The sequence below is a fragment of the Sceloporus occidentalis genome, unplaced genomic scaffold (assembly GCF_023333645.1).
Source record: "Sceloporus occidentalis isolate IW3139 unplaced genomic scaffold, rSceOcc1.0.p SCAF_1, whole genome shotgun sequence".
NCBI classification, from domain to species: domain Eukaryota; kingdom Metazoa; phylum Chordata; class Lepidosauria; order Squamata; family Phrynosomatidae; genus Sceloporus; species Sceloporus occidentalis.
Genome location: NW_028316981.1, coordinates 133,101,002 through 133,123,693, shown reverse-complemented (window position 1 = coordinate 133,123,693; position 22,692 = coordinate 133,101,002). Strand labels below are relative to the sequence as shown.

General features: G+C 41.0%; 1 protein-coding gene across 1 annotated transcript; it reads right to left on the bottom strand.

Annotated features, from left to right (window-relative positions):
• Positions 1 to 1,331: 1,331 nt before the first annotated feature.
• Positions 1,332 to 19,475, bottom strand: USH1G (USH1 protein network component sans). Its single transcript, XM_089507856.1, has 2 exons — positions 19,173 to 19,475; positions 1,332 to 2,577 (listed from the first exon to the last, which is right to left on the bottom strand). The coding sequence occupies exons 1-2, from the start codon at positions 19,334 to 19,336 to the stop codon at positions 1,332 to 1,334; spliced, it is 1,410 nt and encodes a 469-aa protein (XP_089363982.1). The 5' UTR covers positions 19,337 to 19,475.
• Positions 19,476 to 22,692: the final 3,217 nt, after the last annotated feature.

The window sequence follows — 22,692 nt, the reverse complement described above, 5'->3', positions numbered from 1 at the left end:
CTTATCGTTCTCACTTAAGCCCGAATTAGACCTGCATTACCCCGGAATCATTCCCATAGCGATTCGATTCAGATTCAATTTAAACTGTATAAATCGATTTATAGATTTTTAAAGCGGGTTTAAAAATAGTAGGTTATAACGCAGGTTATTTTCAAAACCGGGATACGATTCGCTGTAACAGAATGGGAACGAATTGGTGTCTGATTCGGGATCCCACGATGGGAGGAGCAACAGCCGAGGGGTTGGTTTGTGGGTGTAAACTTTTCTTTGTCTTCTCCTTCGCTGTCGCCATCTTTTTTGTGTCGTTCTTCCTCCGGAGCCATCGCGAGGCAGGTAATTAACCCCAAATTTCAGGGGTTAAGCATATGCGCTTATAAATATATATTTTAAAATAAATTTGGGGTTAATTACCTGCCTCGCAACGGCTCCGGAGGAAGAACGAAACTGCTTGGGAGCATAGCAAAGTAGGCGGGTATGCACATAAGCGCATCTCATTGGCTTATTTGTGGGGGGGGGGGAAACGCCAAAATAGGAGAGAGGGTAAAAACGGACAAGAAATGGGAACGGGGGCTATGATAAATCGAATAATATTGATATTCAGTAACATGATGACATGATGATGTCACGTTGATTGACAGCCAATGGGAATGAATTGTAAGTCGAATCCGAGTTAACATTAAATCGATGTAAATAAAATGGGAACGACAGAGAGGTAATTTAACCCGGTATATTTAACCTCATTGACACAAATGAGAACAATTGAAAAAAATGGAATTGAGAATCGCTGCTTTTTAAATCGCTGCATTTATAACTCGCTGCATTATAAGTCGTTTTAAACACTAAGTGGGAATGCTCCCCAGGAAGAAAGAAAGCATCTCTCTGAAGACAAAGAGGGTGGAAGAGACTATATGAGGGTCTTGCAAGGCTGTTTTTTTATCTGGTCCTTTGGCCAACAATGCTAAATAGCATAATGCTTCCAATGCCTTTACTCGTAGGACTAATGTTAATTTCATTAGCTAAAAATATACCAAAAACTCCCCTAACCCAGCCATGATAGGAATTTAGATCCAATAATGTTCTAGAATGTTACCTCTCAATATTGGGCACTTTCCTTCTTATGTACCCAGCTTACAACTACCTGAAACACTTGTATAAATTCCTCTTTTTTCAATAGTGCAGTCAGCTCAGTTGGTAAGTTCGTCTCATACCTTCTAACACCCAGAACTACTTCAGCATTCTTATTTATAAAATACATAAAGTAGCACCCTTCTGAGTTAAGCTCATCATGTATCCCTTGTGTATCCATGAATATGACAGTAGGGCTCTATAGCTTACAAATCAGTGTCTTCTATGACATCAGGATTCTCCAAAGTCTGTTTCCTCCTCTGGACAGCATCCAGAATCTTTTTCCTGGGTCCCAGTGGGATATGTATACTCTTCAGATCATTGTCCGAACACAACATGAGAGCTTCCAAATCAATCTTCTCCTTCTTAAGGATTGAAATGAACTCAAACATGTGCAAAGAGGCCAGGAAGGTCTCCAGGGGGCTAGTTTCAGGTTCAATATCATCATCTAGTCCCAGTTCCATCTCATCCCATGGCAGCTCCTCCATGTTCCTCTCCTGCAGGCTGTTGGCACTGCCGATGCTGTCGTTGAGACTTGGCGAGCGCTGCAGGCGGCTGTGAAGCTTAACACCTAACCTATCCATATTACTTTCTCCCAGCATGCTGGGATCCTCCTGACCAATCCCAAACAGTCCACTACTGACATAGTTCCTCCGGAAAACCATAGTGCCTAGACCAGGGCGATTAAATAAAGAGTCATGACCAGAATCAGTGCTGACCTCAGAATGGGCTGAGTCCATGTGCAAACCTGGGTCACTTATGGCACGGGAGACAGTGTCCTCATCAGTCAGAAACATGTCTCTAACATTGCGTCGGGTCCACTCCTTTGGACTGGCATAAGTGCCTTGTTTCACAAACATGACATCATTGCCCAACTGTAAGCCAGACAAGGAGCGCACACTCTTTCTCCCATCCTCATAGATTTTGAATGTTCCATCTACCTGTTTCTTTTTCTCCAGCTTTTTCTGGATTTTGGTCTTGCCCTTGGCTGTGCCATGTATGGTGGCCTGAGAATATGGCAATGATGTCATCATAGACATGTGCTGGAATCTCCTGCTCAAAGTGCTGCTGGAGTAACTGGAGAAGCTCATGGTATCTGAATGGTCAGACATCTCCTTTTTGTACCTTTTCTCCATCCTCTCATGGTGCTTCTTCTGCAACTTTGCACAGTCCTTAATGCGCTTCTCTGCATCCTTGAAGGCCTTGTCCTTCAGCTTGCCCACCAACTTGGGATTGAGGCTGCTCTGCTTGGCAGCAATGGAGTCTAAGTAACGCACACACTCCATGTGGCCTTTCATAGCTGCCATGTCCAGTGGTGTGTGGTAGTCATTATCCAGACACCAGATATTGGCCCCAAAAGACACCAGGAAAGAGAGGCAATTCAGATGCCCATTGGCTGCAGCCAGATGAAGAGGCGTGTTCCCCCAGATGTCACATTTGTCTGGATCACCCCTAAAACAATATGGAAAATAAAGTTAGCACTTAAAAAGTCCTATGTATCTCAAATGTAGACATTCATTGGAGCATAAGGAAAAGCAACAACAATCTGTTTACAGTGGTCCCTCCACATTCGCTGGATTTAGGGGTAAAGGCCCCTGTGAATGTAAGAGAACCATGAATAAAAAACACTATTCTTTTTACCTAAGAGAACACCCCACTAAGGAGTTTAACACACTGGGGCTAATTTCAGCATTAAAGAGAGATTAAAGCGCATTTAAACTTCCTACAAATTAAGCGAAATGGCAAGTAACTGCGTGAATGATTATCACATGCAATTGCACAAATAAAGTGATATCGGAAATGTATTGTCACTGAAATCCTGAAAGTAAAAAAGATGCACTTTAATGCTTCTTTGCAACCATTTTAATGGTGGATTTTGTGTGACATTGTGTGAAATTGTTTCACGTGATTATGCGATTTTTCCGGGATATTCAAGGGGTAAACTTTGTGGAAGCCATTAACCTTCCACAAAGATGCTTAATGTACTTCCCAGCATGTGCCTAACTGCAGAGCACTTAATTATCTGCAGACTGGTGAGATTTTCTGTTCATGTAAAGGTGCTATTGTGGTCCTCCTCCTTCTTGGATGCATCACTTGTTATTCACCACCCAATAATCTGAGTGGAGAGCAGCTGATTCTTCAAACACATGGTCACCCAATGCCTTCATTTACATGAATGCATGCTTTATCATTTAACTATAGCTAATCCAGGACTGCATTCTCTATAATAAACACTGCAGTAATAAAATAATTAAGGGAAGCCTTCTTAATGAGGAAGAAAAAGATAGGACCGTTGCCAGTACAAAACTATGCCCTGTGTAAATAAAAGCCTGGTGAGAATGACCAATGACCTCACTTTCACAATGCTTGTTCTGGGAGCACAGGATATGAACCTGGGACGAGTGCTTACTGGAGCTGCATGGCTAATTTGTTTATACAGTATGTGATGTGATGGCAATGAGTATGTGAGAGCACATCACATAAGCTGAATTGGCTTCACATAAGCATCCTTATGGCTGACATAACACCTCAGTTACCATAACACCTTATATGATGAAGCACCAGCTATAAAATTGAGATTGCTGAGCATGCAATCAGGGAATGCTTATACATGTTTTAGGATAGGGGTGGGCAACTATGAGAGGGTAGGGAGCCATATTAGTCCCCTGGGAGATCTTGGAGACTGCACTTCCCACTGAAAAAAAATATCCAAAACAAGATCCTCCATGGTCTGTGGGAGGCATTTTGTCCACATTTTTGCCAATGTTTTGTCAGTTTTTAGAAACAGGAAATGACCGGAAGTCACTTCTGGTTGGTTTACTTTAAAATGGCCAGGGGGAGCCCTAAAACATGGTGAAAATGTCCCCCCATGTCCACCAGAGGACATGACTCCTGGCAACTCTAAGAGCCAAACAAATGGCCCTGGGGCTTCTTGTGGACCATGGGCCACACTTTGCCAAACCCTGTTTAGGACCTTGCTCTCTGTTCTTGGAAAGCAATCTTTCCATTCCACCTAGGTTTTAATTTCTGTAGGCCTTCTGTTCAGAGCCATTTGGCAGAGGTGTCAAAGTTGGCTTTGAGATTTTTCTTCTGCTGTACAGTAATAGACTATCTGAGACTCCTCAGGGAAACATGTATTTGGGTGGTTTTAAATGAAGGGTTCCTGGCACTGCCAATCAAAATAGATTGTTAGCGTTCCCTTCTTACTCTTCTTAACAGATTACTTATGAAAAGAAAAAAGATGGAACAATCAATGAATAAACGTAAGAGGGTTACAAATGGAAGATAACATTTGTTACCCTTGCAAAATTCTGTCCTTGTGATGCCTTGTCAAAGCACCTAGAAAGCACAAATATGAGATTATGCTCCATTTGGCACTCTCAACATTTTTCATGTCAGCATACCCTCCAACTGCCCCGCAGGTACATTCCCAAATAATTCTCTGTTGACCCATTTTTCTGTTGCTTTCAAAATGTCCCAGTTTCTTTATCCCACTCCTCCCACTTTCTCCTTTTATCCTCAGCATACTTCACTTGCTGCAAATTGAGTTCAAGGTGCAAAAGCAGTTTGCACTCTATTAACTCATTGTGGGGACAGTAAAGGAGGCTGCTCAGGCAAAAGCAAACTGCTGCAGCCTCTCCTAGGACATTATCACACTGGGACCGATTTAGCAATAATTGCGCTAGTGAAAAAGAACAGGAACAAAAGCACAATAGCACTCAATATTTTCACACTTTTGTGCTTTTGCGCAAAAGTGCAAGAATGCCGCAATTGGCTTTCTCACATACCAGGCAATAAATCAATATTATTTGGGAACTGGTTGTTGTGTGCATGTGCTGTTTAAATGCTGAATTTCCTGGGCTGCTTCTGCTTTCCCTTTAAATGGTAAATATCCCTGGTTGCAGCCCATTGCGTTTCAGAAGTAACAGTTGCCCGGCTGGTGTTGCCTCTTTAAATGGCTGGGTTTCTTTGACAGTACCATGACTGAAGCACAGTTTGCTTTCACACACTGGCAATCATGTTCCATTTGTGTTATTGAGAAGGCTATTCATGGGATATCCTGTGAATAGTCTGTTCCCTTCCATTTCCAGGCTCTTCCTGGGATAATGGCTAATTAAGCGCAACGTCATCTGAAAATCTGATGCCCAGTCGTGCAATTATTCTAAGATTTTGCCTTTTACTTCCCTCTTTTTCCACCATGTGATAATGTCCCTAGCTTGTATTCTTTCTCAATAATAACATGCCATCTTGACCACACTGTGGTGGGGCTTGGCCACATGTGTCCCCGTTTTCATCTCTGAAATGATATGCATCAATGAAATGAATGAAATCCCTTCTTCTAGGGTTCAGTTGAATTATTATAGAAATGAATAGGAGCAATTCTACCTCACTCACTTTCATCCTTTCCCAAATCCTTTCAGTTTTTATCTCTAGAACCCAAGGCTATGCATTCAATATAAGTCTAGATTCAAAAGAGAATAAACACAAAATTTCTATGTCCATGCTACCTACAAACAATAGCATCACTGATCAAACCAGTAATCAGCCCATCTTTTTCCCCCGGGGTGCTAGGTAGACACGGGAAGTCCACTAGATGTTTTCCAGGTGACTGGGGTATAGTGGATGTTGTTTGGCATGGTCAAATCCAACCTGATAAGTAAACCAAAACAGTGTGGTAGAAGTTATTGTTGTTGTTGTGTGCCTTCAAGTAGATTCTGACTTATGGCAACTTTAAGGCAAACCTATCACAGGGTTTTTTTTTTGGGGGGGGCAACATTTGTTCAGAGGGGGGGTTGCTACTGTCTTGCTCTGAGGCTGAGAGAATGTGACTTTCCTAAAGTCACCCAGTGGGTTTCCATGTCTGAGCAGGAATTTAAACTCTGGCCTCCTGGAGGAGTCATCCAACACTTAAACTTAAACTACACAGTAGCTCACAGTAGAACAATATTTAGTTTTCATTTAGTTATGATACATGCAAACAAGCATTATCTGTTTTCACTTAGATGAGGAAGACCCAGGTTCAAATTTTCACTTATCTGTAAGCTTTCAAGATGACTGTGGGGCAACCATACTATTATCTCATTCACAAGCTTGCTGTAAGAATAAAACTTGGAATGAGGTGAAGGGAACAGCATCATGTCACCTGAGTTTTTGGCTATATAATATAATGTAATAAATAAAGGTTGTTAATGGCCTTGAATTTTATACCCTAAGGCAGGAGACACATTTTTAAACAATAATGTTTGAAAGGCTCCTCAGGCAGTCTCCAATCTTAGGTGCTCTTCCAGGTGCTGAAGAGGCTGAATTCTGAGCATTTTGACAGCTAGCCCTGATGCTTCATAAATTCAGCATTTTCCATGCATGGAAGAAAAATAGTACAGTCGGCCCTTCTTATACACGGATTTTTTATACACGGATTTAAGCATACACCGTTTGAAAATGTTCCAAAAAAGTATAAATTTACCTTGATGTTCCATTTTTTATTAGGGACACCATTTTGCTATGTCATTATACTTAATGGGACTTGAGCATACATGGATTTTGTTATACACGGGGGATCTTGGAACCAAACCCCAGCGTATAACAAGGATCCACTGTACAGTCAGTAAGAAATGGCGGGGAGTCGGGGGGCAGAAAGTGATCTGGGAGCAGCAAGTTGGATGGAGGAGACTTTTTCTTGCTTTTTGTGGCGCTAGTGGTGAATCATTTCATCCAGGGCCTGGCAACAGGTTCAATCTGACTCCTTGGCTAGCCTGCCCTCTTCCCCTCACCTTGATATTGGCCTATCAGTAGTGGGGAATTCAGGGGAAATATAAATATTTGATGAATTGCAAGAAAGGGATAAATTATTGATGGTGTTTGGTTAAAGAGCCAGTGAAACTTTAAATGCCGGAGCCGGGGCAGCTGCTAGTGTAGATTGTGTGAGGTTTTGTTTATGTTTGTACTGAATGAGCACATGCATACTGGCACTAGGTGTGTAGACCTGTGTGCAAATTGAGGAGTGGGCTCAAACCATACTTTCCTTTCCTTCCACCACCTCTCTCACTGTAAACCACTGCTATTTTAGCAGGTAATAAGCTATTTTGCAGAACATGTGTTCCAAGGCACTCTTACAGCATCAAACACAATCTGTGGTCAGAGAGAAAGGGACAGAATGTGTCTTATGGTCAAAGCAAATACCCCTTCAGGCCAGTTCATGTTATTCCCTTCCCACAGTAGATCTAATGCAATAGGATTTCCCTAAAGATTAAGCAAGGCAGTCACCAGAAAATAAGGGAGGTTAGCTCACTTCACATATAACATTTTAGTTTGAAAGTCTTGCCTTTCTGGACTACAGTTTTCAAAATGTCCTTGCCGACATAGCCAGTATCCATGCTGTTTGGCGATTTCTGGGAACTGCAAAAGGCTGCAATAATTTATACCAGCTGGTGAATTCAAAAAAAGTAAATATAAATAAATAAACCCCCTAACCTATATCCAAAACACACTGCAGAAATAATCCCGTTTGAGACCGCTTCAACTGCCCTGGCTCAGTGCTAGGAAATCCTGGGAATTATAGTTTGTTGTAGCACCAGAGCTCTCACACAGAGAAGGCTAAATGTCTCACAAACTACAGTTCCCAGAATTTCCTAGCACTGAGTCAGGGCAGTGAAAGTGGTTTCAAACTGGATTATTTCTGCAGTGCGTTTTGGATCTATGTCTCTCTTCCCCTTCAATCTGCTGAACTAGACTCTGTGTAGGAATCAATGCATACACTGTCACTGCTGAAACAAAGAAAACCTGTCTACATCTCACTGCCCGCATTGATTTCTTGACTGCTGTGCTCAAATATTCAGAGGAGCCATAGGGTCAAGAGGCAGGATGTAATTACAAGTTTTTTTTTGTTTTTTTTATTGATAAGAGACAAACATACATAGTCATAACACCATAACACAACAAATACAACATCCACCATCACATCCTACTACAAATAAATCCTAATCACTAACCACACCTAACATAAAACATAAAACCAATAATGAGTTTCTTCGAGATATATTGAACACTCTCTATTCGTCTACTTCCAGTTTTCATTCTTTCATCCTTGTCATAATCATTTATAACCCTAGTCCCCGGCTACATAATTTACCAGTAATTAAAGGTTCTGTATATTTGTGTAATTACAAGCTTTTAAAAAATATATATTTGAACCACATGATTCAATGATGCTGAACATAATTTGGCTGAGATTTTATTAAATTAGTTTGAAACAGATTAAAAACACTTATACATTTACAAAACACAAAAGTTAAAAAGTGATTAAACTGTCAAAAAAATTAAAACCAGTTAAAAGCATAAACCATAAATACAACAGCACAATCAAAACAAATAAATAAGAAATTTAGCATATAATGCAAGGCTCATCAAAATAGAAAGGACTTCACCAGTTTGCAGAAAGAGAGTAAGGAGGATGCCAGTCTAACTTTTGGGGGAAAGGAATTCCAAAGCCTGGGGGCAGCCACTGAGAAGGCCCTCTCACATTTCCCCACCAGATTTACATTCGAGAGTAGTGGGACAGAGAAAAGGGCCCGTCTGATATGGCTCAAGATGTTATTGCCTGAATTAGGTTTCTATAGTTAAAATTGGATTAGATAATAGACTTTAAGTGATTTATTTCACTTTCTTATGTTCACCATCCTCCATATATAATATTTCGATATACTGGTAGTTTCCAACATGGTTGAGGCTTATTATGGTGCTAGCGATTTTACTTATTTATATAATGCCGCTTCCTCAACCCTTGGACTCAACCTTACCAAGTTAGAACAGGTACAGATTTTTAAAAAAGTTATTAAAATATACCAGAATTAAAATATAATTATATCATAAATAGAATATAAAGCAATTTTAAAACATGCCGTTTAAAAATAAAATACAGACAGTACCGCACATTATTAAAATCCTCCCCTGATCCCCAAGCAGTTAGTCCCTAAAGGCCACAACAAACAAAAAGGAAGGGCATCTTGGAGGGTTCCAGACTAGCCCCTCTAAAATGGATTTGCAGAGCCTGGGGGCATCCACTGAGAAGACCTTTTCCTGTATCCCCATCAGAAGTAGCTATGAGGGTGGTGAAAGAGAGAGAAGGACCTTCCCAGAAGATCTCCAAGCACAGGCACTTTGTAAGGAAGAATATAGTCCTTCAAATAACCTGAACCCAAGCTATACTTTGGGCACATCATGAGAAGGCATGAATCACTGGAAGACAATAATATTAGGAAAGGTCTGGAAGGCAGTAGAAAGAGAGGAAGGCCACATGCTAGATGGATGGACTTTATTAAAGAAACCATGAATATGAGTTTGCAGGAGCTGGTGGGGGTGAAGGTGTCTCGTCCATAGGGTCGCCATAGGTCGAGATCTATGCAAAGGCAGTTAAAAACAACAACAAAGCTGTATAGGGCTGTTTATTCAGTGTGACCAGACATCCTCCTTTTCCAGGACATGTTCTACATTTCAACCTTCTGTCCAGGAAGAAAACTTCAAAATGTCCTCCATTTTGAGCATAACTAAGTAGCATGAATTTATCTTTCTACTAGTGTTTTTAGCTTTTTTTATATAATGTCTTACATTGTTCCTGAATGTCCTACATTTTTCAATGCCTTGTCCTCCTTTGCGGTTAAGACATCTGGTCACGCTGTGTATATTCCTTTCATGGTCTGCTAAAATGATCATCATCATCACCACCACCATGTTATGTAAGAATGACAGTGAGACCAAAGCAACCCTGTGAAGCAGCAGAGGGAATGAGAAAGAACAAGATTTCTCAGGAGAGAAATCTCCCTTTCTAGACCAATACCAGATCCTTCTTTTTAGGGAAGATTTGATCAACCTAATAACACCTAAATCTGGAAAACATCAATTAAATCAAATTAATATATGACAAAACACACTGAAGTGGGAATCGACAGGTGCTGGGAAACTATGGGGGAAATCCCTTAGAAGGCAGAGCAGGATCGGGTGGCCCTCTGAGGAAGTGCCTGGGAAGGCTGGATTGCAGCAAGTTCCTGACAATATGAACATAAGGTACAATAACAGGTAATAAGAATGTTATTAGGCCATCATCCTTGCATAATGGTTTTACATATTGTGCCACTTCCTCACTTCAGAGCACTCGATCTATGTTGACTCTGTGCTGAGTCAACAGCGTTAGTGCTTCTAATTAGTATTTTTTTAAAAAACAAAAAAACCCTTACAGATAAACCTACAAGTATCTTCTGAGTCACAAAGTTACTTTATGGTTCTGATTCTCATCCCTTCCGTTTGCTACCATAGATTATGACATAATAGGTTTAATTTAAGTCCCACTAATTTCCATATATTGTATTTGAGTGATTGTAGGTATTTAGTATTGCCACTCCCCCTGCCAGCTCCCATATCAACACTATGTGATGGATTGAAATGTAACAGCGGTAACTTTGCACAGCCTAGTGATACAGTTGTGAAAAGAGGATGCAGCATCTGTTCAATTCCTGTTCTGTCATTACTGCTGGACACTGGCCATTACTGCTGGATATTGGTCAAGCTTGTGCTTTTGTAGGTATGTCTGAAACTGTTTTTGGTATTGTTTTAATTTGCTCACTTTAAATTAAGTTTTGTGGTTTAGATATTGTTTTGAAGGTTTTTTTTTTAAACCTGATAAGCCACAGTAGAACCCTATGTGCCACAAACACAGGATGTTGCAAGTTATATCAGAACAGAAACAAAGCCATGTTGGACCAGACTAAAGACCAGACAAGTCCAGGGACCCTTGCACACTACATAATTAGAACACTATGATTCCACTTTAACTGCCATGGTAACATCCTACGAAACCCTAGAGTTTGTAGTTCAAGGCCCCTCCGTAAACTCCATATCCCAGTATCCCATAGGATGTTGTTATGGCTGTTAAAGTGGAATAATAACAATGTAACTGTGTAATGTGAAAGGGTCCCAGCGTCCTCTTTCCTGTCTGATGCTTTTGGGTCTGGGAAGTTCACAAATAGAAAAGTAGCACACAACAACTTTGTGCTTTCAGGTCTGAGCAGCATACTGCTTGTGATAATGGAGACTAATAGCAGCCATTGAAAGCCTTATCTGCCATGAAATTGCCTAATTCCCTTTTAAAGTCATCATTCTTGGCAACCACCCACTACATCATGTGACAGTGAATTCCATAGTTTTATACATATTAGATGAAGAAGTACCTTGTTTCATCCGTCCTGCATCTTTGAGAATTCAGATTTGTTGATGACACTAGGTTCTGGTGCTACGCTATGCTCAGCACACACATTCAGAAGCAAAGCAGAATTGGGTCTGGTCAGCACTTGAGTGGGAGATCACCCAAAATGGAATATCCCAAGGACCTCTTGGGCCAAGAAATAATTGAGCCTGGGCTAGACGAACCCATGGTCTGAGTTAGCATAAGACATGTGTTCCTATGAGACAGAGAGAAAAATGCCTCACAACTTCGTTACTTTCGTCATACCATGCATAATTTCATGAGAGTCAATCATAAAAGTATGGTAAAGGTGTAATCAAGATAGTAGCCTATCTTTACAAGCTCCCAGCATCCTTGATATGATCAGCTATAACAAGCAGACATTTTTGGAGTAATATACATATGAATCACCAACATTCTATGCCAAGATAAAATGGGCAACCAGAAAGTTGAGAAAGAGGGGAAAGAAACAGATAGGTGTTTGGAAACCTGTGTTCTTTCACCTATAGTAAATAAGTTGCTCCCAGTATAGTAATTACTGGGAATGGGAGGAGGGAACTGAGCAAGATTCTCACATGTAGAAGCTTGAGTGGCTTTACGCTATCATCAGTCAGTTAACCAAACAACACCTTCCTTTCACTCCTTTCTGCATATTTACAGTCCACACCATCAGGGACATGGAGTAATTCATAATATTGCTAGTAATCTACTCATACCTTCTTGCAGATAATGATTCACATGCTTGAAACAGCTCTGGGCAAGGAGCAACTTTGCCAAGTGTAATCATACATCTTAAGGACCTCTATTTGTTTGCCTAGAGGGCTAAGATAGGTTGAATTAAATCCGTGTGTGTGTGTGTGTAGCTGCCTCAGTGCTCAAGGGCGCATATATATATATATATATATATATATATATATGCGCCCTCAGGCAGGGAAACGGGAATCAGTGGATACATATGAGCCAGGCAATGCAAGAAATACAAGGAGATTTGTGCTTTCATATTTCAAGATAAATATGGAGGAAAGCTGTAAGAACACAGAAACCTGGACAGGGGAAAGAGAGCTGTGGATGAACAAGAGGCCAGTAGGGGCTTGCAGGAATAAGCAATGTTGTGCACAGGCAGAATATTTAAACAAAAAGCAGATGAATCATGCTCGTTGTCAGATTCATCTACACCATACATGCTTCCTTAAAATTCCCACCATTTGATTAACATTGTGCTCAGTAGTAATTGCCAAAGGCACCCAATTTGATGGCTACAAAGGCATTCTGTGAATGTATATACGCTGCATCCCTAAAATCTGGTACCAGCCTTCCCTTTTATCCATTGGGAATTGAAAAGATTTGGTTCCCTAAGGTTAGCAATGATTTTCTGACTGAATCAGTTCCTTGAAAATGGATCTTCTTGTTCTTTGGTAACACTGTGTCTGCTTGAACTGCACTGAGATCACTTTTGTATATCAGTCCTATGTAGAAATACTGCACAGTCTGCTGTGACATAGAGATTATAAACAGATTGTGTAAAAGTCATGTGTGACATTGTCTAGACTTTCTAATTCATCACTTCTATCTATTACTACTATCTATTACTATTTATATCCCACCTTTCCCCCCAAAACTGGGACTTAATGTAGCTTACACCAATAGATAAACTAGGGTGCATCCTAAATCTAGGAGATTCCACCTCAGCGTTAGGAGGAACTTCCTGACAGTAAGGGATGTTTGACAGTGGAACACACTCCCTCAGAGAGTGGTGGAGTCTCCTTCCTTGGAGGTATTTAAGCAGAGGCTGGATGGCCATCTGATGGGCATGCTTTGATTGTGAATTTCTGCATGGCAGGGAGTTGGACTGGATGGCCCTTGTGGTCTCTTGCAACTCTATGATTCTAGTATTTAGCCAAGATATATATACACACCTGATATCTTCCCTCTACATCCCTTTATCTTGCATAAGCTCCACTCAGTGCCTAAGCACTGCTGATACAGTACTATACATACCTAAAATGGTGTTCAGTCTGCCTAGGATATAGGTGTCCTACAGAATCTATCTGGTGAGGTTTTACAGTTTCCTACAGAAAAAGTAACAGGAAGCTGAAGTTATAGAAATTCAAATCCAGACTAGAAAGCACAGAGCAGATCACTCTAGAGAAGGGTTTCTCAACCAGGGCTCCCTGGAATCCTAGGGTTCCACTACATATCATGACTGAATTTCAGTTGGCCCTACAATATATATATTCCAAACAGGAATACAGTATTTGATTTTTGCCATTTTAAATATGGTACACCATTTTACTATGTCATTGTATTTAATGGAACTTGAGCATTTGCGGATTTTGGTACCCAGGTGGGGTCCTGAAACCAAACCCCGGTGGAAACCAAGAGCCCACTGTATAAACATTTTGGACAGCAGATTTATGTAGGGATACCCTAAGGCATGAAAATTGTTTGAAGAATTCATCCAGGATTTAAAAAAAAAAAGCCGAGAAAGGTTAGTCTAGATTTCATGGTCTGGACTTTCTGCAACTTGAACCATACTGTTTCCCTGCCTTCCTGAAAATGATGCCTTATATTTTTGTTGGTCAATAACTCCAAGAATCCCCCCAAGCTGCTCTGGGAACTGCTATCCAACCACATTCTGGGGGCACTAAGTTCACAAAGATTGTACTGTTTTATCGAGTGCTTCCCAAGCTGTTGAATGTGGCAGACCAGCATTCCCCCCCTCCTTCCAAATATGCCAGGAACTAATAATGTATTTGCATCCACTGGGCACAATTGTTTCTTTTTTTCCTGGAAAATATATTCAGGGGTAACCATGTTGACCATGCAGCAAAACAAAACAAAGTCATGCAGTAAAATACATCAAAATCCATAAGAAAGCAATACTTTTAAGACCACTTGCTTCACACAAGACAGCAACAACATGGATCTCAAGGAAAGTTACTTTTCTGTTGCTAATGGAGTTGAAATTTTATTAGCTGTCTTTTATTGCCTTTTGTCCCTGGTCCCCACATGGCCAAGAAGGGGAGTGCCCTTTGTCTGTATTGCAATCCCTTCAGAACAATTGAACTATAACAGAAACAACATCTGATACAAAATATAGGCCAGTGACTCTATTATCATCACTTTCGTTCTTCATGATAGTTTAACATATTTTGCCTGACAAAGAAGCCTGTGGTGCTTTGAAAGCTTGCATGATTTATTTTGCACATTTCAATTGGCCAATAAAGGTATCACTCTTTTGTGGATTCTGGATTTTGTTTAACTTGTTTTCCTAGTAATTAACCAAGGACTGACAGCTGATGGCTTGTAGACCAGCACCAGTCTATGGACCACCACTTTGAGTAGCCCTGATTTAGTCCACAGCTGAATTATGTCCCTTTGAAATAAGAGAATTCCCTCTTGCATTCTCTCAGAAGTGAAACAATATGAACAGAAAAGCCATTCTTTAATAAGAGAGTCTGTTTCCAAAACAGGACAGTGTGACACACTGTCAGAAGGTGGCTTCCTCTTCGTAGCATCTCCTGAAGACTTTCATTGTCTAGCCCAAACTGCCCATTTTCCATCTCAGACACCCCCATGGGAGAGATTAATAGAAAAATGCACTGAAGAGCTATTGTCTCTGAGAGAATGTGGCACCAAGTGCCAGTTTGTGTCCCTCTTCCCAGCCATCCCATTAATTCTTTTTTTTTTTTTTTTCCTCTCATTAGAGCACAGCCAGAGATATGAAAGAGGTCTTTTTGTATGTCTAATGAATAGTGCAGGTCCATCATTAAATCCTTCTATCTTCCCACAGTCCTGCCTTCATCCATCATCTGTGCTGGATGAATGACAAGTGTGGTGTTTATGCTGAAGTGTGCCCATATACACACTCACAAATCCTCTGCCAATTACCATAATATCACTTCATTATTTTCCTCCAGACAGACTGAAAGGGTAAACATGAGCAGTGGCTATTCAGCTTATCTGTGGACTGAGCCATAAGTTCAAAGCCACCATGTCCAAGATACATACAGTGACACATAATCAGCTTTTTAGGAGGTGCACATTTTCTTGCAATATCCTTGTAAGTTTTCACAAGGTTGCACTTCTAACAAAGCAGGTTCAGCCACTAATATCCAAAAGCAGCTGGCTAGAAAGAAAACAAATTACTTCCTCCAGTCATTACCAACATTTAAGGTGGCTGCTTATATATCATCAAAGGAGAACAGAAAAGCATCATAAAAAGGAGAGCACATAATACATTTGCTTATGCAATTTCATATGCATATATGCACATTTAGAAATAATAACTATATGTGGAGTCGAAGGCTTTCATGGCCAGCATTTGTGGGGGTTTTGGGTTATGTGGCTATGTTCTAGAAGAGTTTCTTCCTGATGTTTCACCAGCATCTATAATTACTATAGTTCAATAGCAATACCATGCTGAAACTTTTCATTTTATATTGTGCAACTCCCAAACTGCGAACTGCAAATGGACCTCTTGTCTGATTTGATAGCACCTAGTGTTCCCAGAAACTCTCCACTTTCTGAAATAAAATGTTCTCCCACTAAAAGGAGGAGGGGGTCACACTCTAGGAAGCATGGTTCTCATTTAAAATAAGCTTCCCCCATCCTGGTCCTGTGCCTCATTTTCTAAAAAGAAAAAAAAAGATTTCTATAAAATCAGAAACAGACTTCCAGCCAGTTCTGGCCCTTGAACCCACCAAAGGTGGTCACTCATCATATAGAAGAATTACATGTGACCAGTTGACCTCTGTGTCTGCTCCATCTGTTGCCCAAGTACTCAGATGAGCAGCTTCAATACTCCTTCTCTTCCTTCTTGTGATTTATTATTATTATTATTATTATTATTATTATTATTATTATTGAACTGGGCATGCACTGGACTGGCCTTCAGATAATGGAACCATTCAAAGAGAGGGTTGTCCTCTATGAATGGATACCCCACCACAAAAGTGTTAACGTCCTTGCCCATTTCTGCTCATTCAAGAGACAGCAAAGCAAGTGTACTTACTCACCAAGGGGTATGGCTGTTAAGAAGGGGGTGTATAGAGTTATAATACTATGATTCTACTTTAACTGCTGTGGCTGCATCCTATGGAATCCTGAGGTGTATAGTTTGGTTGGAGGCTCCCTGGCTGAGGATTCTAAACCCACCTCCCCCTCAGCTGCTAATCCCAGGATTCCATATGACAGACCCACAGCCATTTAAGTGGAATCATAGTGGTATAACTATACACTGATTGCTTGGCAAAAAGCGGGATAGAAATAAAAATATTATTATTATTATTATTATTATTATTATTACATTGTGAAAGGGACCTAGAACTAAAACTGACATTACATGAAAGGAGGCCTGATGAGTACTGAGCTACTGCAGCAAATTCCTTTTATCTGGTCAGTTCTGTGTTGTTTTTAATGAAGCATCAAAGTGTATTGCTTCTCTCTATCTCAATGTGTATCTGTGTGAGTGTGGGGGGGAGATTGTAGCCAGTGACGGACCCTTTAAAAAACAGCTGGCCCCATCTATCTGTCTTTTCCTAATAACATTCATCACCAAAAGGGCAGGAGCATTCTTCAGTACTATATCCTCCAGCTGACAGCAAGCACACATTTTTCTCGGTCCATTAAGCACTTGCTGAGCTGCAAGGAAAATTCTCTGCTGGAACCATCTATTCCAGTTTTTATATTATTTCAGTGGCATCTTTCTGCAGAAGTCTGCTTTTAAGCTATTTTGCTATGGCAGAATCATTTGGCCATCCTCGTCCCTTTTAAAAAAGGAAGTTGCTGAAGCCAACGTTTCAGGTCCTTTGGCAAAACATTTTATCCAAAGGATGCTGCTAATTAGGAGGTATACAGCAACCAAAGAAAGGAAAAGCTGCTGTTTGCCTGGATCAGTTGTTACATGTAGACTGTCAGATATCTCAATCTTTTACAAAACTCAGAAGATAGTTTTTGGAGTACCCCCCCCCCCAACCTGTTCAAAAAGTAACTGTTCAAGCTCCAGTCCTATGTTGCATGTTATCTTCAGAGTGCAGTCCTGTCCTGTGAGATGAATAAGGATTGCTCCCAAGGATGTATGGATGAAGACATCAAGCCAAAAATACAGAGGAATTCAGCTTGCACATCATATAATATGAGAGTAGTCATCCTAAGCTGTCAAAGGAATAAGATGTGAATGTAAAATTGTGTGTACCATCAGTTATGTGGTTACCAGAAATCTTCCATCTTAAGACAAGTCATTCTTTTTTAAATTATTTGTTCTTTCCTTATATGTTTGCTTTCCTTGTGAAACTGGGTTCTTAAAAGGCTTTGTGAAAGAGGCCTGCCTCAATCCAAAAGTTTCTTCTATATTTCTGTGTTGCTTGCTGTTTCACTTTAGAAATGAACGGAACTCCAGGATACAGCCAAAGAAGTCTGAGCAAACCCTAAGTGACCCCTTGCAGACATATTGGGTAGACTCCAGCAACCCTCCATTTTTTCCATCTCAATTCATCTGTAAAATGGGAATAATAGTAGCCCTGCCTTAAAGAGCTGCTATGGCACTGGCCAAAGGGAAGTCTTTATATTATTTGTTCATAGTAGAACTACCATGTGCATAATCAAGAAAGAAGCCCTCATCCAATAAATCTGGGTCACAGTCTCAAAAAACATCTCTGCAATACAGTAAATAACCAAGACACTTCTCTCTCTCTCTCTCTCTCTCTCTCTCTCTCTCTCTCTGTTGTAAGATTTGGCCTTTAGGGGACAAAGATTGAGTACCTCAGACAGCATAATCTAGGAAAGGAATCCATTTCTCTCATTACCTCTCTTTTCTCTCACTTCTCTTCTTCTGTTATATTTTACAGCATTAGTAATTGTAACAGAGAGAAAAATAACAACATAACCCCAAACTGCATTTTAGCATGTCCATTTGACAGGTCTACTCCATTCTTTTTAACACACTGCCCTAAATGGATCATACAAGAAGGGAACACAGGGGATGATACTATCCTCTTCAAAAGTCAAGACTGCTAGAAAAACCTATTTCCATTTTTTCCTCCAAGGAGTGCTAGTGAGAGAAAAGAAATATGTCCCTATGGGAAGCAATGTACTTCTTAAACCAATTTCAGTTCTCTCTAGTTGTACATAACAACAGAGGATACCAACAACAGAGGAATGGAATTTAAGTTGCCAACTTTTAACAGAATATTGACAGAAAACAGCACTGGAATTCACTCACAGGACGTCTAAGGGTTCAGTCGGGAAATGATTTGGGGGCAATGTGGATATGACAGGCAGAGAAATATAGGAGATGTTATAAGTTAGGATGGGAGCCAGTGTGGTGTAGTGGCCTGGGTGTTGGACCATGATGCTGGGGACAAGGGTTCCAATCCATGCAAACTCACTGGGTGACCTCGGGCAAGTCACACTTTCTCAGCCTCACAGGATGGCAATGATAAACCTCCTCTGAAAAATCTTGCCAAGAAAACTGTATGGTAGGTTCACCTTAGGGTCGCCATAAGTCAGAAATGACTTAAAGGCACACAACAGAAACAACAATTAGCTGGGGCAGAGAGGATGCTTCGCTCACCCCCACAAGTTTTGCACCCACGCAGAGCTTTTCTGTTATAAAAGCACCTTTAAAACAGGGCAGACAACCTTCATCCTGAAGTTAAGAGTCACATAGGCCCATACATTAAGAAACCTATTATTCCCCATGAGTGAAGAAATGGATTCCCATTTGTGTGAGAGTTGTCCATGAAGAGAAATGTGGGGTTTTCACTGGGCCCTGAAACAAAGCAAAAGAAATCATGCAAAGCTCAGGACTCACCCTCTGCTAACTATCAGCCGCAGTGCATCCAAGTTGCCATGGTAGGCAGCCCATAGGGTTGGGGTCATGCCATCCTCATCGGGGGAGTTGAGGTCCTTCTTGGTGGCTTCTTTTAGCAGATCAAGATAGCCATCCCTGGCTGCTCGGTGGTAGTGATCATTCATGATGGTGCAGCCTTATTCCCTGTCCGTTGCATTAGGAAGGAAGAGAGGGGACAGTAGTAAAAGAAGAGGCATTGAGCTGGAAGAGAGAGTTCTAAAGGAGCAGCTGCCAAGAAGGAAAAGGAGGGAGCTGTGCTACTAGGACACCTGAGAGCCCCTGACCAGTGAGGGGAGGAACTCCTCATATTGAATGCATGAGATTATTTTCTGTGGATTCCCCTGGGTCCTAAGGAATCCTCACATCACCCTGGTATCTCTTTAGTTCACCTCAGCAAACCCCTTCCAGAAGAAATGAGTTTCTTTTGCTGGTACTTCCTAGTAGTGAAATGGACTGAAAATACAGTGTTTTTGCTGTTAACTGCTGTCAAGTCAACTTCAGTGTATGGCAAGCCTATGAATGAGAGGCCTCCAAGTCATCCTGTCATCAACAGCTCTGCTCATGTCTTGCAGACTCAGGGCCATGGCTTCCTTGACTGAGCCTATTCATCTGGAGCACAGTCTTCCTCTTTTCCCACTGCCTTCTGTCTTAACAAACATTATTGTCTTTCTTAGTCAGATTTTAAGTTATCTGTCAAACTATCATTCTTTAAAGGAAGTTTACATCTTCTGACAGCTAACTCTATTTTTCTTTCCCCTGGCCTTGTCATCTTCAAATCTTGGATATTAGCTTTGTGAAGATGTTTACTTTTCCAAAATTTCCTGAAAAAATGACTGCAGCCAGCATTTCTCTTTACCATGTCAGAACTATCCCAGGCCCTGAAATTTCAGGGCCAAAACCAGAGATCTAGGGACAACCCCTTGTGGTGTTACAGGAGTGAGGCCTTGGTGATCTGTAGGATCACACACACCCCAAACCTGCCTAGTGGCAGCCTCCGGTGACATCATTAAGCACAATGCATTAGGTATCAACCATAGCTGCTCAAAGTACACCATTCATTTTTTTAAGAAGTCTAACAAATGGAAGGTATACAAAAACACTTTTCAAGGCAGCAGTGTTGCCCTGAGATTCTTCCCTGTCTCTAAGACCCCCCCAAAAGAGGAAGAGGATGCCCTAAAGCCCATAATAAACACACTTTTCCTGCATGGCAGAGGGTTGGACTAGATGACCCTTGTGGCCTCTTCCAACTCTATGATTTTCAAGGCAGTGCTTTTGGCCTGAGATACCTCCCCCTTGTCTTGAGGACTGGAGAAGAGAGGCCAGGCCCTGAGATGTGAGAACTCTTGTTTCCATTCCATCTGACTCAGAATAGCACCTGTGTGTTATAAGAAAGTAACTCTTGCCAGAGCAAGAGGTGACCATCACAGAAAATGGACTATATTCCAACCTTCGACTTTAAGATAGGAATGTGACCCTACAGATGCTGCTGGACTGCAGCATTCATAATCTCTCATGACTGGTTATATTGGCTGAAGTCCTTAAAATTTTCAGCCCACTCTGGGGGCCAACCATCACCCAGTAACAGCACTATCATTGGCATTGACCAACATGGTAACTCATGGTGCCCCCCCCCCCCAATTGACTTTCTCACATACCACACCATACAGAATCCTTAGTAAAAAAATTTGTACTAATGTTATTCATAAATCCTAATTCATATATATATAATGGAATGTAATGGTAATAAAGTGGGACCTTAGTATCTTTGTGGGATCCATTCCAGACTCCCTTGTGGATACTAAAATCCGTGGGACCTCAAGTCCCATTGTCACCAATGGCAATGCATGCATATAGCCATGCTGCCATTAGAGACAATAGGACTCCAGGTGTAGTCCCGTTGTCCCTAAAGCCAGCACGGCTGTGTGCATGCGCCACCATTGGGGACAATGGGCAGCTTGCCATCCATGGATGCTTAAATCTGGGGATGGCAAATCCGTGGATATGGAGGTCCCACTGTAGATGTGACATAAACAACTAGCAAAATTAAAATTATACCTTTAAATTGCAATATCATACACACAGCCTAAATGTATTTTCATGTACTTGGTTTCATGTGATTAAAGTGAAAATTTGATAAAATGTGATGTTTTTAAAGGAAATTTTAAAAGAATTTTAAAAATTGGAATTTTGAAAAGAATTTAAAATTTTATTTTTAAAAAACCTTTCTCCTTCCTCTGAGCCTGGCCCCATGCACACACTTCAGTGCTTTAAAAGGACACGGGAACTCCACAGCCCATATCTGCCAAAGGCAGATGTTTTGGGAGCACCCCCCTTTAGGGTGTCACCTAAAACATGTGTATAGACACAGAATATGGGAGATGGAGGGGTCCCTTTTATAATGGCACACTCATTTTTTAAAATGGCCTGTACAAAATGGCTTTCTGAGCTGTTTTGTATGTTACTCTGCACCACGCTTGAATTTGCCATGAAGTATTCAGGGCTTAACTGGATGCCACTCTGTCAAGAATATTTGTATGATACCTATGGTTTCAAACAGCTGTTTGGTGCTTTCACACACACACACACACACACACACACACACACACACACACACACATATATATATATATATATATATATATATATATATATATAATCGCTTTAGGTCTACCCCTAAAACAGTATGGACTGAGTAGAGCATCCAACGAAGGGCTTACTCTTTTCCAGTCTCTTGAGAATACCTGGTCCTCTTGCGCCATCTATTGCTTAGATAATGGCACTCACAGGAAAACCCTTTTCCAGAAATATATATTTGTTCTCTCTTAACCATACTGTTGGATGCATGCACCCCATTTCCTATCAAAGAGAAGTTTTCAGGGGTTGCAGTGCTCACCCAGGATTTGGGTTTTTGATGTTTTTTTGTGATATAAACACAAGTTGTGCTTTCAGATTCCACCTCTTCGTCAGATTTCTAAAATGCATAGGAGCACAGAATTTCTTTGCCTCATTTCAGGCCCACAGACATATTTCTTACTCCATACAGAGATCTCATCCCCTGATTTCCTGATACACACATGCAAATCTCTCATTCCTCCCCTCATTTAATGGGAAGGATGCGGGAGAGCCAACATGGTGCAGTGGTTTGAGCTATGGCTCTGGGGGGTCATGGTTCAAATCCCCACTCAGCCATGGAAGTACATTGGGTTGACCTTGGGCAAGTCACACTCTCTGAGTCTCAGAGAATGAAACTGGCAAAACAAATAAACAAACCTTGCAAAGACAACTTTGTGATAGGTTTGCCTTAAGGTCACCATAAGTCAAAAACAACTGGAAGGAACCCGACAAGAACAAGAGAAAAATGAGTCCTCTCCACTTCTCACACCTTCTTGGACCATTCACTGGAATGGTACTGACTATCAGCAATCCTCTGTCAAGTCTTAAGAAATACTGCCTCAAGATTGCCACCCTGATTGCTCTTCTG

Coding starts and splice junctions, on each gene's coding strand:
- USH1G (XM_089507856.1), bottom strand. CDS start 19,336: ATGAATGATCACTACCACCGAGCAGCCAGGGATGGCTATCTTGATCTG. Junction 2,578..19,172: donor CGGCTGATAGTTAGCAGAGG/GTGAGTCCTGAG, acceptor ATATTGTTTTAG/GGGTGATCCAGACAAATGTG.